Source organism: Chroicocephalus ridibundus, chromosome 1 (genome assembly GCF_963924245.1).
Source record: "Chroicocephalus ridibundus chromosome 1, bChrRid1.1, whole genome shotgun sequence".
NCBI classification, from domain to species: Eukaryota; Metazoa; Chordata; class Aves; order Charadriiformes; family Laridae; genus Chroicocephalus; species Chroicocephalus ridibundus.
In genome coordinates, this window is record NC_086284.1 from 163068206 (window position 1) to 163085223 (window position 17018).

General features: G+C 44.9%; 1 protein-coding gene across 11 annotated transcripts in view; it reads right to left on the reverse strand.

Moving 5' to 3' along the window:
* RBFOX2 (RNA binding fox-1 homolog 2) overlaps window positions 1–17018 on the reverse strand; it is a 175763-nt gene that overhangs the window by 129693 nt on the left and 29052 nt on the right. For all 11 annotated transcript variants that reach the window (XR_010069280.1, XM_063321788.1, XM_063321734.1 and 8 more), the window contains exon 2: window positions 9119–9169. Coding sequence is in view for 10 of the 11 variants with exons in the window: in XM_063321788.1 (XP_063177858.1) it covers window positions 9119–9169 (51 nt within the window). In the remaining variant the exon portion in view is untranslated. The remainder of the gene's footprint in view (window positions 1–9118; window positions 9170–17018) is intronic.

The following is a 17018-nucleotide window of genomic DNA, read 5'->3' on the forward strand; positions in this document are numbered from 1 at the left end:
TTTGAAGATCACAAAAACCAGCACCATGTACTCAGTTTGTTATCTCTTACTACCCCAGATCTTTCCTTCGATATTACTGCTTAGCCAGCTATTCTCCATTTTATATTGCGTATACAGTTCCTTGTGTTAACACAATTTCATTTTGTTTAATTTCACATTGTTGGATTTCAGGCAAATTCTGCCATTTACCATTATCCTTCTGACACCTAATCCTACCTTCCAAAAGCTGCCAGCCCCTCCACATACATATGTTCAGTCACTTTCATAACCTTGATGTTTGATCAACAGTACAGAAGAGCAGAGCAGCCAGGGCAGACCACATTAAGACTCCAGATCACACACACAGAGAAACGCATGACATAATTACTCCAAATACAGTTTTCCAATGAGGTGCTCAGACCCTTCTTAATTTCTCCTTTCATTTGCCTAGTTTATGTAAAGGTCATGCGGGACTAGGTCCAAAGCCAGTTAACTTTCTCCATCTGCCAGGCCTGCTGCTGCGTCAAAGAAGAAAATTAAATTGATCTGACATGATCAGTCCTTAAAAATTAGCAATGTATGTCTGTTGTTGCCTTAATTTCCTTTAGTAAAGGATTTGACCATAAGCATCTGACCTTTTTCAGCTTCTTTCCAGGTTTGGTAACTACACTAACCAGCTGTATTTCTTGGGATCTGTAGCCTCCTTTAAAAAAAAAAATAGGCTGGGAGAATAATATTTATTCGAAGACACACACTCCCTTCATTCACTTGAAAGCTGTGAGATTTCCTGACACGCAGAATAGACACTGGAGACAACTGATCACACAAGAACAGCCTCTATGGGCCTGAAGGCTCACCATAACCCTCACCATAAGCGTGCATCCATCTTGCACTGCCCTCTAAGCAGCAGCAGCACTCTGCAGCACATGTGCCTTTTGATAAAACAAGCTCGGGCCAGAAGCTTGCTCAAGCTGTGGAAGCGCTAGAGTCTGCCTGCTCAGAATCCCCTCTAAAAGCAGGTCTCTATTACCAGCACTCCTCAAACATCCCTCCCGCATCTCCCCCTCTGCTCACCCCCGAGACATTTTGGAACAGAGCAAAGACGTGCATTACAAAAACCTTTTCCTCAATCTCTCTTTGAAGAATCAAATCCCTAAGCAGGCCCTGTGGAGGGGTGGCAGGGCCTGTCTCAGCCCTCCCTGGATGCTCCCCATGCTGAGCTCGGGCAGCGACACATCCTCTCCCCAGCCCTCCAAACAAGAATTTTTGTCCCCGTCGAAGATGGCTGTCCCAGAACTGTAGAGAAGTCTTGCGGGGCACAAGAGGCCGAACCCACTTCCCCCGCTCTCCCAAGGCCTTCAGCCCTAGAGCCACGGCAGGGGCTTATTCCAGGGGACACCCCAAGAGGCAGCCTGCGGGGAGGGAGGAGGAGCGGCCGCTCCGCCCCGCCCTCCGTGCCGGTCCCCCGCGCCGGCGGGGCGGGGCGGCGAGCGCTGGCCGTGCGCCGGCTGCCCTCTCCTGGCAGCCCGCCGCCAGAGCCGGCCCGGACCCGCTCCCCACGCAGCCACGCTGCCCCCGGGCACCCTCCTCCTCCTCCTCCTCCCCGAGCTCTCCCGGTTACGCAGCGGGGCTGGACATGGAGGCCAGGGCCGTGGGGCTGAGCTCCCGACCGCGCTGCAGCAGCGCCCTTCAAAAGCCCTCCGTGCCCGTCAGCAACATTTGCAGGTACCGAGCAATAACTTTCGCAAAGTTATTATCATCCTCCAGAAACAGAAAAATATACTAAAGGCACACAAACTATTTAAATTTTCTTTTGATTTGGTTTTGTTGGGTTTTTTCCCGAGTTAAGATAAAAATCCTCACTCAGTGCGAGCTGAGGACCCCAAGCCCCCCTCACCTGAGAGCTTTAAAACCACTTCGGTATCAAGTTAGCTGTGCACAGAAGAACTTTTCCCCCCATAAAAGATACCTAAAGTGGGGGGGCCTGTTGTCACAGGATGTTGCGGATGCCAAAGATTTAGACGGGCTCAAAAGCCATTTGGACAAATTCAATAAAGAGAAATCTATCACAGGTGACTTAAAATAAAATAAATAATCTATGGCCAGGAAATCCCAAAGCCACAGGATTGCTTCAAGAGTACGGAGGAAGGGAAGTATCACCAAATCTTGGCGCTGCTCCCTCTCCTTTAAGTACTTGCTATTAGACACTGTCAGAGCCAGAACACTGGAAGGCAGAGACCTTCTGTCTGACCCAGAATAGCCGCTTTCACGTCCTCAATAGGATATAATATCCATCAGCGGGCTGTTCTCTCTACACCGTTTGGTTTTGGTCCTCCAACTGATCATTTTACAGCCTAGTTCTAAAACACACGTGCCAGACTCCCTAGCACTCCTACAATTTCAGGAGGGGAAATCTAAACAAGCAGCTGTCCCTCTTGCCAAAATAACTTGGGCTTGGGAGTCTCCAAGACTCTTGCGGACATCGGGTAACACTTCAACAGCCAAAAAGTACGTCGCAAGAGAAAAAGTGGTCTCCTGGTCCTCTCCCAAGAAGGATGACTCACATCTCCTCTCTTTAACCCCAAGCAGAGATGAGAAATTGCTCGAAGCAGAGGACTCAAACATGAAAGGAATTTGTATTACATCATCCAGCCCATTTCCTGCCAACGCCTTACAGACCCAGAGCTTTGACCCAACTATTCATCAGCAAGGTAATCGTTCCTTCCCTTGAGAAGCTCTTTAAAGGACTGAAGGAGCTCATTGTCAGGAAGTCTTCCTACGTATCTCAATTAGATGCACTCCTTAACAACTTCTTCTCATACAACTTTGCGCCACTTGGTTATTTTTTCTTTCTTGTTACTGAGTGACAGCGAGGCACGCGCTGGTGTGGAGCTCGCCAAAGGTGTTTGTGAAAGGTATTCAAGGTTCTGTAAGGAAAGGATTCCCTGCCTTGTATTTGGAGAGGCTGCAGACGTGAGGGAAAAGGGAAATAAATACGCAGACAGAGTGATCTGTTTGCAAGACTTGTGTCAACTGCAAGACACCGTGCTTCCTGTATTATTTAAGGGGTTCGATGGTAGGCAATTAGCTAAACAGAAAGGAAAGGAGAGATTTGGGGGAAGGTGGCAAATGTAAGCACAGCGACTTGGTTCAGACTGAAATTTCAGAAACCAGGTTTACAACAGGCTCAGTATTTAGTGGTGGATGAGTTACAATTTTTTCTAATTCCAATTCCTGAATCTTCCCTGCTGTTTCTTAGGGATGTAGTTTGGGCTTGAGAAAACTAGGAACAACTTCTTTGCGCTTCAAGTGATCGACCAAGTGCGTTACCAAGACAATGCTGGATTCAGGGGAGAAGTATTACTAGATTAGTCTCAGTGGATCATATCTTTCCTCTTCCAACTCAACGATAATTGTTTCAACTTCAGTCTGTAACCACTCCTCCTTCAATTTTTAGCTAAACACTCTGCTCTTCATTTTCCTTGTCAGGTATCACGATTTCCTTTGCTTTTTAATTTAACTCTCTCCACTCTATCAACATCCTTTGCTTTTTAATTTAACTCTCTCCACTCTATCAACACTTTTTTACCTTCTGAACGTGCTGAGACTTATAAACAGCATTGGATGCAATCCGGTAAAGGATTTCTCACGCTTCTGTAGTGTTAAACACCTTTCTGTAACACATCTTAACTGTCCCACATCCATCACAGCTTAGGTGCTAAATGATACCCCCCCCCAGCAGTTATGCCACTACACACCCTTGAACCCCTCTGCAAGCAACTGCCTCACAGATGCTTCCCATCTCCTGAATATGTTGGACATTTTTGCCCAGAGTTCACTCTCTGAAGCGAAGCTTGTTATTTTCTATGGGATATTGCAGTTAGGTCAGTAACAGAACATCCCTTTGGCCCTCTCAAGCACAGAGTGAAAATATTTCACTACTTGCTTGAAGAGACGCTGTGGAAGTCAGGAAGCAGTAGATTTGGCAGTCTTAACCCTAATTCACCCCATTTTAGACATAAGGAAGATGTTTAGAACAGTTTCCCCTCATTAGCTTGGTCCCATCTCAAATTTTGGGTTGTTTGCTTTCAAGCACAGAGGCATTCCTCAGAAGCACCAGGAATACCAAGACTGGTCTTCTCCATTTTATACGGAGGACCTCAGACACTTCCTGATCTTTGCCCTGGCTATTCAACTCAAGGAGTAAGGTGTTAAAACTTTATTTAAGGCCTTTCTCCCTCCCTCTGTCTCTCAGTTTAAGCATTTGTATTAAATACACTCTATTCAAACCAGAAGTGTAAGCACCAAACAAACCAAAAACCCACGAACAACTCTCCTTTCTAGCTCCTGAATAACTTAACACTTCCACAATGTCACTGTTTACCAAGCCAGCTAGCATATAACCCTCTAGGGTTTATTTTCATGGTCAGTTACAAGCAGGAACACAAATTAAAAGCCAAAATGCTTTTCAGGAGCACTACTTACAGATTTAAACTCTTGAGACAGGGAGCCTTTGTTCCAAGACCGACAAAGTAGGGCACTGGAGAGACTGTGGCTGGTGCTATCATGGTACAAATAAAAATGGTCAAACCATTTTCCTCCAGAAGGTCACGTTTTATTTGTGTTACGACAAGAGCATCTCAGTCTGTTAATACTAAACCAAGAGGTTTTTTCTGTAGAAATCCTAATCCATACTGAGCCACTCCACTGCTAATGAAGTTGTGCCGATATCCCCAAATTCACCCTTCATCCACGTGACAGAGAAGATAGGTGAAGAAGCCTCAGACCACACAGACAAGAAGACAGAGGTTTCTGCCTCTGAAATCTCTGCCGAGATCCCCGCTGCTCGCTGCAGAGAGACCACCAACAGGAACAGCCACCAACAGGAGCAGCGATGCCTCTGTGCAGCCAGCTCCAACAGGAAGCCCACAACCTGCTGTCCTGCCTCCCCATGGGACCTCACGCACAGCCTTCACATCTCAGGATGAAGGGCTTCCTTGCTGAACCCTCCACATCAGGGGGGACTGGGCAAAGAAAACAAACAGGGGGGAAAAAACAACAGGCGAGGCTTCCTGTTCTCACAGTCTCCCACTGCCACCCTTCACCCAGACCAGCTAGCAGCTCCAGGGAGGAGACTGCACACAGCTGCCTGCTGCCTACAATGCCCCAACAGATACTCCGAAGCAACAAGTCAGTGAAGACCCACAGGAGCAGGCTGACAACTGGAGAGGATTTAACAGCATTTCACCTTAAGCTTGAACTCAAACCGAGGGGATAGTGATAAAGCTGTTCCTAGCAGTTGCCATGGGCACCCGCGCTACCTTGGGCTGCAGTCTCATCTACATACACGAGAACAACAGGTCACGCCCGGTGAGCGCTCAGATGGAAAACCAGCCACCGAAATTAAGCTGTTGAAGGAATTGTCACTTGTGATAGGTAACGATGTTTCCACCACATTAGTACCAAGCCAATGGCCCAGTTTGATTTAAGAATTGTACTTATGGAAGTACAAGCTTTTAAAAGAGGCTTCAAACCAACATTCTAACCCGTTGTGATAGGTGAGGATCACTTTCCGTAACAGAAGAGGTGTAATAGCTCTAACATCCTGACCCAGTTCTGGTGTGTGCAATTACCTCCTGCTTCCATAAACCCTCTATCCTCCTCTCTTGCCTTCAGTGGCAGTTAAACAAGGTGTTCTTGCTCATTTTGCTTCCTGGTGGGGAACAAAATTATTCTGTGCAGCTGCCAAATTCTGCCACAGAAGTGCCAGTATTCAGCACTCAAACAAATTTCAGATATCACATCTAATAGATTTTGACATGAAAAGCACTAGAGCAGTATGACATAGGCCTTGGCTATATATAAAACAAGCTGGCACAGTTAGCATGGGTTAGCTTTCTGGAAGCAGAGTATTTATTCTTGATGAGTTTGTCTATATGTAAAAATTATATCAGTATAGCTGTACCAGTCATTTTCCATGTTGAGACCAACTCATAGTACCTCAGAGCTGTTTGTCACAGCTTGGGAAATGAAGCAAGGAAGTCTTGGTTCACTGCATTTCAGGCAGGCGCTCATGTTACAAAACAAGAAACACCATTTTCTTGGCAGGCCCAACAGAGGCATAAAGAACTGAATAGTCCCCAGAGAATAAGCTCTCCTCACCAAAAGACTTGGTTCTCATCTCGGTTAACAATGTTACACTAACACTTCCCGTATTTTTCCCTTTAGCAAGGGCTTTGTTCCTGCCATCAGCATAGCTCTGGGGAAAAGAAGGGGCATCCTGCCATTCCTCTATGTGCATTAGACACCCACAGAGCAAACCTTGAATTCCTGAGAACAGTCCCAGAGAGCTCTCCAGCTCCTCACACAGCAGTAACGTAGCCCCAGCAGCACAACGCTTCATCAACAGAAAGCCTTCTCTTTTCAGGCAAACTTACACTGTAAATGATTTAGCACACATGTTCCCCAGGCCCCACCACCACAAGAAGTCCAGCAAGACAGCACTCTGGCAGAGCAGGTGAGGAACGGGGGGGCTGTACAACAACCCAAAGCTCTGGGCTACCATAAAGCCACCACACAGCACCAGAATTAAGAGGAACACAGCCTCGATGTGAACCCACCTCATTCGCCTCAGTGCTGCTGCCTGTGCGTGATGATGACAGAATGCTTAAACATTTGGGAAGGGATACAAAATAAAGTTCATACTGTAGAGCTAAGCATTCCCAAATGGCCAAAGCAAGGACTCAAACCAATCACATATTTCGACTGGCAGAAAGAAAACTCCAATAATCGGAACATCTGGGTATGATTTAACCACTAGAGGGTGTAAAAACAGCATAGTGAAAGGTCTGCAGCCAGCAATTAATGACATTTAGAGCTCTAAGGAGCAAAAAGGACATACAAACAAGTGAAGGAGTAGGATGCTATGTAAGGTGAAAGAAAGGGCAAGTTACATCCACAGAATTTCTAGCAGGACTACTGTGGTCACACAACAAGATACCCTGAAAATAAAGCTCTGCTTTGCTACTTCTGCTAAGGAAAACATTGAGTGAAAAAGCACAGTACAAGTATTTACGATAAAGAACTGCAATGAGAAAGTGCAAGATAGAGAGACTTACACTCACCAGCTCAAATCCAGCTCCTAATCTGAGGACATCCAACACAATTGCTCCTGCATCTCAGAATTGCTTTATTACTAGGTCAGGATAGCTACACGTATTCCCACACTGCTTCTTTCCCCCTTCCCCAGAGCAGAAAGGCAGGTGATGGATCAGCCATTGCTGTTTCTCCCAGACCAGCCCCAGTCTGTAGCAACAGAAGACTTCTTTCTCTGCTGCTATCATGTTAGAGGCTCCCAATCAGATTAGCTAAAAGCCTTGAAACCTCATTAGTGAAAACCAGACCTGAATTTAAGCTCAGCCAAATGCAAGACAGAAAGACAAACTCTTACCACAGATCAAGATGTTACTGAAAGCAGAAAAAAAAAAAACCCACAGCCAAAAAAGATTTTTACAAGTATTTGCTAAAATTAAAACACCTGAGTTAAACTGAAGTTGTTTGTCCACTAAAAGATTTCCATAAATCTATTTGCCATCTGAAACACATACGCACCCTGGCTAACACACTTTACTTCTTGTGCTCTCCCATACAGAGGCCTCAGGGCTGCCCAGGATGTAATTCTCATTTCACACCCTGGCTGCCATACGGCTTCCATCCCCATCTCCACTGATCTGGTGACCTGCCAGCAAACAGCAGTTCTGGACTTCCAAATCAGAGGAATTATTAAGGGATGAGAAAGACAAAACCTGTGAAGCGGGACATACTGGTAGTCACCAAAATGAAACACCCCTAAATGGCTGGAGGTACAGTGAAGCGCAAAATAGGGTGCAGAGGGCACCACCGGAATGGAAAAGCCAAAGGCAGACATGAACCACTTTAAGGATCTAGGACTGGCTCTGCCTCTCAACCTAGTATACCTCACTTTGCCTAGATAGAACAGGAACACAATTCCCACAGCATCCCAGCACGCAATATTTATTTGTAACAGTTTAATATATCCCAGTGGACATTCCAAATAATTTCCTCCTATATGGAAATTCACACACACATTACAAGCACCAAAGATTCGAGCTCTTCAATTGCTGAGCCTGCACTATGCTGCACTTCCTTCATAAAAACATCTCCCGTTAAGCTGTTACTGCATATACCAAAGCCTCATCGAGATATGATGAAAATCACTTTCTTTATATAGCAGTACCTGAGAGTATTAAAGAATTTGATTCTGGTTTTGTTATTTGCTCATTACTGAAGTGTGCTGCATTATTGCTTTTCCGTGCATATTAATTTCCTGTTACACTGGTTCATACTCTGTTTTGCAGTAGCACTGCAAAACACTGGGAAAAAAAAAAAACTTCATTCTAAGAATGGAGATTTAATGTGTGACGGTTGTATCTTACAACCCATTAAATTTCATTTGTTCCAAAGCATCTCCTCCTCCCGTCGCGCAAATTCATCAACTGGGATTTCGCTGTCTTCTGCTAGGAGGCAAGAGAATGCTTACAGCTACAATGCACTGAACAGTATAATTTTTACTGCTGTAAAAGGAGAACATCCTGAATAAGAGCAAGGGGCAGGGGCCCTGCAGGACTTGAAAGGAAGGCAAGACAAGTTCACAGACACTAGAAACAACCCAACGGGATGTGTCATTCCCTACTGTACCAGAAAAGCAGACTCTCACAAAAACTCAGTGTTGTTTTGCTCCCCAGATGCTAGAATTACAGCAATAAGTATAAAACAGGGCCAAGCATGCACTGGCACTGAACATCTACATTCATTAACGCTGAGGAGATACAGAGGGAGCTTAGGACAGGGATTTTAAGTTACGACGTTTTTAAGAATAAAGAATTTCCTGAGCCGTTGGTAATGTGGATCATGTTTAACCCCTTACCAGGCAATTTGCCACATAGCATTAGAGGCCATAAAAAACATTCAATTTACCGCATATATCTCCACAAGCATTCCACAACAGAACAAAACAATTTCCACTCCATAACAAGACAGCCAGGAAACTGTCGGACAAAACATCCATAAGTGTACAGAGAGAGACACACGCACACATTGACTACAATCAGACTCTTACTTGATTGTCTCTTGCTGGGTATCCATGATAACCTGAAGTCAGAGGCTCGTTCTGCAAGACAAGAAAACAAAGAGTGAATGTAGTGGTTACAAGGAATAGAAACCAAGGAATTATAAGTCTGCCTTAACTCAGCTGAAAACAAGAACCTGCATGAAACGAGGGAAGAATGAGCTAAGATTAAAGTATTTTGCTAACTTCCTATTTTCCATGTAAGCCAATACATCTAAGATTCATTTTCAACTGCATATGCCAAATAGCGCAGAAGGAAAAAGAAATCAAAGCCATAAAATAAGCATAAACTAATCCTACCTTACTGCCCGTAATTTCAGTTGGGTATAATTTTTGTAATTTTCCAAAGAATTTTTATATGCAAACTTAATTTACCATCATGAAAAACTGAACAAAACAGAACATAAAATTACAGAAGCTGCTGCCCACCTTGCCCAGTCTTGAAGAAATGCTTCCCTAAACATTAGCCATAGAAGTGTCAATTTTCTCCTTTTCAGAACTATACTAATAGTTTAAAATGAACTTAAAAATCAGTCAGTGTAACTTCAAACACCCTGATAAGCCCAAACAATACCTCATACACTCCCAATGGGAAACGAATCCTCTAGACTTTCTTCCTTCACCCAGAAGGGACTCTGAGGCTACATGTCTTGTGTTACTGGCAGCCCTGTCATCCTGCTCTGAAGGAATATGTTGCACCTCCAACACTTCTGGAATTTCTCCCTTCAATTCCCAGACCCGTCTCTATTTGAGCAGAGGGGATTAAGATAATGTACTTCAAAATACTTCACAAATTATTTTTTTGGGGGTTTTTTGGTTTTTTTTTTTTTTTTAATTTATTTTCTGTTACTCTCCCTCCGACATCTATTCAAAATGGGGAGAGGGCGTTTACATGTGCCGTGTGTGTATCTATTTTCCTGGGTGAAGGATAAACTAAATGAAGTAGGCAAAGCCTATTTCAATTCCACCCTGATACTCCTGTGAATTCACAAGCAACTCCCAGTAGAATGCTACAAGGAGGAAAGGCGGCAGCCGCCCTCCGCAATTAGTTTTTAAGTCTGTTCCTATCTCTTGTTATGACTTGTGAGGAGGAACTCCTAAGCCAGGCCTGCACTTTCGCCAGCAGCTCTTGGGGAAGGGGAGAGGAGAGACCCAAGGGGAAGACCCTGACAAAACACAGCAAAACAATCCCAAATTTTCAAAAGCAAAGACGTTCTCGGCATGAAGTTAACCAAGATGTATGACCACTCTCAGGAAGAGTTTTTGTTAAGATGTTTTGGGTTTTGTGCTGGGATATTCAGGTTAAACAGGCCAGCTCCTACCTGAGAGGTCTTCTGCCCTACACAGGGCGTGTGGCCACTGGCACAATTTCAGAGTTTACAGAAGAACACTCTAACACAACTTCTGCTAAAAAGCAAAGTGCTAAAAATTCAATACAATGCTATTTTAAGTTCGTGTTTGTCCTCCCTCTCTTCCGCTTTACCTCAGACCTGCCCAGGGGATTCTCCATGGAAACTTGCCAGAAAACATCCAGCCTCTCCTCAGGCTCTCATGCTAAACCTACAGGAACACGCACAGTATGAGTGCTTCAAGGACAACAAAACTTCTGGCAGCCAGTTTTGGGGATTAACAGTAATTAATTAGGTTGAACACCCTGTGAGTACATTCTTCTCAAATACTAATAGCCACCAAGCAGGTAAAGCACAAAACTCCGCAAACAATACAGAAACAGAAGGAAAGACACAGAAGTTGGAAGAAGCAAGTGGAGACTGACAGCTACAGTACCACAGTCTCACCAAGCTTTTAGATTTTAACTGTGAACTTAATTAAAACCCAAGCAACATCACGATGAAAACGCACGGCTATTACTTTTCTCCTCCAACGTAAGTACACACTGTAAGAAAGTACTGTGATTGCTGTTTCTCCCACACACTACAGTTTACCAACTTAGATATAAGTGCCATAAACGTCCACTGTGTATCAGGAGATACGGTGTTCTCCTCAAAGACCATTCCCAGGTATGCTTTTAACAGTACTTGTACACACACCTGCGAGGTCAGTACCTTGGACATGCTCATGTGCCAGTCTCTCTCAACGCCTTGGAAACCAGGAAGATTTCAACACAGAGAATAAGGATGAATGGAGAAGTTACCGCTGTAGATACTAAATACATGGGCAGTGAACACAAATAGAAAGTTATAATGAAGAAAGGAAAATGAAATCATTATTTTGAGGATGATGTTCTTCACGTGAGGGACTAACAAAAGGGACTGTCACCAGGAGTCTGTGGCAGAAAAGAGACAAAACCAAACTGTGAGATTTCCTGAAGTCAAAGGACCTGGATGCCCAGAAACCACCTCTAGAAACCAAACGGTTTCCTAAGTAGAAGCAAATCACGAGAGTGTGAAAAGGAAGAGAAAGACGATTACAAAGACCTGAGGGCAGTCCACAATACGTTAAGAGGTCAGAAAGAAAACAAGAAAAATCAAGTGGAGGAAAAAGAAAAAAAAAAAAGAAACCAAACCACAGCCAACAATCTCCACTTTGGTTTTTGGAAGACAAACCCCACAAACTGCAGACTAAAAACGTTTGAGGGACATAGTTGCTTCAGAAGGTAAAAGAGGTGAAAGGAGGTTACACTAGGAAAGCGAGAGTTTGGAGAAAGCAGAGGTTAGCAAGAGGGTAGCAGCTGGAGCATTAAGGTCACAAAAAGGCCAAAGATATCTCTGCCTTTCGTGTAGCAACACTACCACCAAGTACTGAACTCTTTGCAAAATCCCTGCTGTGCGTATCATTGCTCTAATTGAACTTAACTCTCCAAGAGAAGGCAGGAAGCGCCTAGGGAAACCGTCTCCTGCCAATAATCTCCAGCGCTGCCAATTTTACAGGTCACTAATGGTGAATCCAGGGCCTGCTGCATGATTATTCCATACAGAGTTTGCTTTTGTTGAAAACTAAACAGAGCAAGAAGTGAAAGCGTTAAACTCCTGCAACTGGAACAGGAAAGTTCAGCAACATTCAGACAGAAAACCCCTGTTAGTTAGCAGGCAATATAAGGCAACAGAGGCTGGGGATACAGCTCAATCTCCTCCTCTGCCTGCACACGCACAAAACCAATCTCACAAAATGGAAGTTAAAAGAGAGAGAGGGAAGGTTTGACACAGATAAATACCCTGCCACAAACACGGAGGGACCCTGCCTTCTGGCAGCAGCGTGGTGGGAGAAGGAATCCCCAGGTAACTCCATTTCTCTCGCAGCTCCCTCCTGCCAATTACATTTTTCTTTCGATACCAACATGCAACCAGACATTTGTAAAGAAATTGAGTTAGGCAGCGCTAGCCTGCAAAATCAAATCAAACTGCCACTGGGATGTTTCATTACTTTGTTTACCACTGAAAGGCATTTCTCAGGTACTTGCGATTTGCTTCAGAGTGGGGAGAAAAAAATAGAAGCTAATACAGTACATCAGCTTTCTGCAACACATTTGTGATTTTATTCAAACCGTATCAAAAACCTCAGGCATGGGCTTCCACACTTCCACAGGATGTGTGAGCATTGTGGTTGTACCCCAGTAATAGTCTCTGTGCCGGCCTATGGGATTTAATGGGATGAAAGTCACAACTCAGTCAAATCTACTAAGCCTTTAACCCCCCTGCTTTACTTCAAATTTTCCCCCTTCTTTAATTTTCCAGCCTTGCTAACAGAAGTTCTTTTTCATTGGCATTTGCAACAGTAAGTTCTGCCACAAACTGCAAGCCACAGGTACCATCTCGGACCACAAGGCAAACATGGAACAGCCATTTGCAGATGACCGAAGAACAAAGGAGACGCTCCTGCACTAGCAGAACAGCCAGCCTTAGGGGTCGTGGGGCTTTTTGACAGCTCTCAACTTTATAAGTTTTAGAAGTTGCTGAATTAGACACATCTTGAAAACATGACGAATTGTCAATAAACCAGGACATGAGTAAGAAGTGATCAGCTCTACAGGTGCTATTAACTTACGAAAGGCCACAGAGAACTGGAGTGGAATCAGTCCTCTGGAGGAAATGTCACAGCTGTAATATATAGTGGAAGGTCTGAAAGTCCTCTCACCATTTTTTTTTAAATAAAACTAAATTTTAGCTTAAAAAGGCAGTAATTCTCTTTGACCTAACTTGAACCCAGAACAAATTAGTTTTACATCACAGACTGGCCATTATGCCAGACGCAACAATCAGTGAGGCCTGATTAGCAATGGTTTCTTGACAGCCAAACTAAACCTAAAGTCTGCAGATTAAAACTCTGCTGGTAGGAATTGTTAGCTTAGCAAGTTCATCCACATTTCCCCAGCTGGAGAATCAGTTCCTGCTGAATCCAAGCTGCAATCTGAAGTGTCGAGTCTTTTCAGTTGCAAAGATAACCTCAGAAACACAACCGTACAATCTCTTCCCTGGATCTACGGCATGCCTGCGTTCCTGACAATGCTGGAAAAAGTGGAGTGAAGTTAACGCAATTCTTTGAGTTTCACAACTGCGTTCTGAGCAACAGCAGCAAAACCCACACAACCCCAGCTCATCTGCTGCTGCTCCAGCTGTCCCTGAGAGTTACCGGTGGCACAGCAGCCTGGTAGCTTGGACAGAAGTGGTGAGGGAGAGCCCCAACTCTGGAAAGCCAGAAACCCCTGGACTACAAAGAGCAATGAAATAAAGGCAACAAGAAATTACTTGTTCCTCCCAAAAGCAAAATGAGATTTTGAAGTGGTGCGATAGCACAAGCTACACATTTATCAGAGACTTGTGCTAGAAAAACAGAAGCCACATTTCCAGAACACAGAGAATGTTTACAAAAAAAAAATAATCTGAGAACACTAGCAGCTAAGCTATTAATCTGAAAGTGACAGTTGCAAAAAAGTGAAGCTTGCGAGCCAGACAGAAATCCCAGCATTGTTCACCGCAGCCCAGTGGTTTCATCATCTTTTTTGCTTTACTTCTTGCATAGGAGGAAAGACAGAAACCCTGTGCTGGGGAAGACGGGGGTCTTGAAAAAGGCTTTTTAGTACTTTAACTGTGGCAGAGCACTAGTAAAACCGTAAATGCCTTGACCTTATTATCAGCTACCAAGAAAACAGGTAATTCTTCATTAGACCCTTACATGCAGAGATTATTGCATATAAACAAAAAAGAAATATCCATTTCTTTGTCCAAGTGTATCTGATGTGTTTGATCTACCTTCTCAAATGTGTCTGCCATCTCCCTATCCCAAATTGTCTGTGGATAAAATTAATGGGAAAAGCAGCATCTAAGGCTGAATTACTGATTATTAATGAAAAACTGAACTAAAGTAGTTTTTAAATGGATCTTAATGTCACCCTTCTCCCTCGATACTTACCCTAATTTGATATATAGCTCTCACTAATCACTCTGCAGTTCCAATAACTGAATCTATAGTGTGGGACCCTTCTCTTCAGCTGTCTTCACTTTCAATTAAACTTGCTTCTTGGCTTTGGCTGGTTTCCAGACACACAGACATCATCTAGCAAAGGACTTCCATTTATTTGCTTCCTTGTTAAGTCTCCTGACATCAACAACCTGGGCTCACAGGGGCGCAAGTAACAGGACTTATATTTTACTCCTTACCTACCCCCCAGCTTTCCCCCCCCACTTTTCCTTTTTTTTTTTTTTAAAAAAGCATATTTGGGGACTAAAAGCCTGAGATTTTGATAAAGGCACCACATCAAGTACACTGCACAGCACTGTCCCTGATGGCAGGGAAGACACACACCGGACGGCAGGACCCTGGCTTCCTACGCCTACCTGAAATACTGAGGCCACTTCTTGAGGGACAGAAAACCAGAAGTGCCACCACCAGCACGATGCTGCAGCCATGGGGGGCCTGATGCCATCAGCTGCCCCCACGGGAGCAGGGAAGCACCCACAGGCTCCCTGCTCCAGGGCCTGGAAGCCAGGGCCTGGCAAGGGCCGGGATGGAGGCCCATCCGGCCCCTCTTCCTTCCTGGAATTCTAGCCCAGTTGTCGCAGCGACGGCAGCCTCCGGCCCAGCCCACTCTCCCCCCCACGCCCACCCCCCTCCCAGGTTTCTCCTTCTCCTAAAAATATCGTGTTTTCATCAGGAGTCAGCACGATGTTGGAGAGGGCTCCTGCACCGGCCCCCGCCATCTCGCAGGGCTCCCAATTCCCCCAACTCCAGCCTCTCACCCACCCCAGACCCCGGCAAACGGGGGTCCCCCTCCTGGGTGTCCACACCGGCCCCAAGGCTCTGCCAGACCACGACTCTCCAAAGCCAGACGCCCCCCTCTGTAGCGGGGACGGAGTACCCCGCAGCCCCAGGCAGCCCGTGACCCGCCATGGGGCCTGCAGGCCCTCGCCGCTTGGCCATCACTCACAGGCAGGACCCGGCCGGAGGGAGGCCAGGCCCGCCAGAGGCTCCCTGGGCGGGAAGCCCAGTGACACAGTGAAGACGAGAAAGGAAGGTGATGTCAGACTAATAAAAATAGCTTTCTGCCCTGACCAGAGTTTGAATAGTTTGGAGCCATTAGCTAGGCAAGCCCACGAGGTTGCCAGCAAGACAGAACAGGGCGACTTTGGGGGAGGCTGCGCCCCATCAAACAGAACCCTGGTGAAACTGCCCAAACGCATTGCTGCGATTTTCTGTATTTGAAATACATTCTTTTCTTAACTCCAGCCTCCTGGCACTTCTGTTCTGAGAAACCCTCTATATACTACAGGAACAATAACTACGTGGTACAGCAGAAGCGGCAGAACTGTATACAAGCAAATATATATCCGACCAAACCACACAGAAAGATGGTATTTCACCTTCCAGGCCTGTTAAAAAAATTCAGTCTGCAACAAGTTTACAAACACACACTCAGGTTTTAGGTTGACAGCATCCGTATGAAGTTACAATACAGATGTTTAATTTTAGAGAGAAGGAGGACTTTCATACACAGAATGCACTTGCACAGCTAAAACGAAGAGCTAAAATGGAAGTATTTTACAGAGATTCTTTATAACAATGCAGATTCTTCCTTGGCTTTTTTTTTTTTTTAAGTAATGTAAGTAGCTTGCTGGAGGTCAGAAGCAGCTTTCCACCAACTGGGTTTTTCATTTTCCAGATCAGCCAAGGGGTATTTTCAGCTTCTCAAAGAGATGAGATTTCATTAATTTAGGGTAATTTAAATGTGCAAAACATACACTTTTTTTTGGACTACATATGGCAGCATCCTCATACTGCTCCAGGCTTAAAGGAAATACAGCCTGCCCCTGCTGGTCCATGACCTACACTGGCAACAATAGATCCCAGTGCGATTTAAAGCCCCTGGGAAAACTGTGCACAGTGTGACATCTATGATCCAGCAAATACAAGGACACTGTGCATGCACAGAAGTCAATAGCACAGAATATTGATTTCCCTCCTCTTTTAGTAGGCAGAAGCATTTTAAAATGGCAGCTCATCTTCACTTCCACTCTTACTCAACAGGAACAGGACAGGGCTCATAATAAGGCTTTAAAATCCAGCACTGGGGGCACCTTTGGATGCTGTAATTGTTACATTGGGCTGAGGAAGCATTTCACACATAATTCACACTAAACCACTCATTACAGGGCAACATGCTCACGGCATTAAAATCCAGCTTGCTCAAACAAGACAGCTACAAGCTTTCGCAAGGCAAAGAGGACTACGGAGTTTTGCCTTAGATGATGGCTTCATCGCTTCTGCTTTCTCCAAAAACAGGATGGAAAATATGGGAGAGAACAGGACAAGGGAGATGATAGACCTCAGATCCAGAAAGGAAGTCAGCTGATCACAAGCTTCTTGGTTGATTTTGCAGATATTCAGAGGCTGTTGCTCAAAGGGTAAAAGGAAAGAAGAGTACTCCTACTTTCCAGAA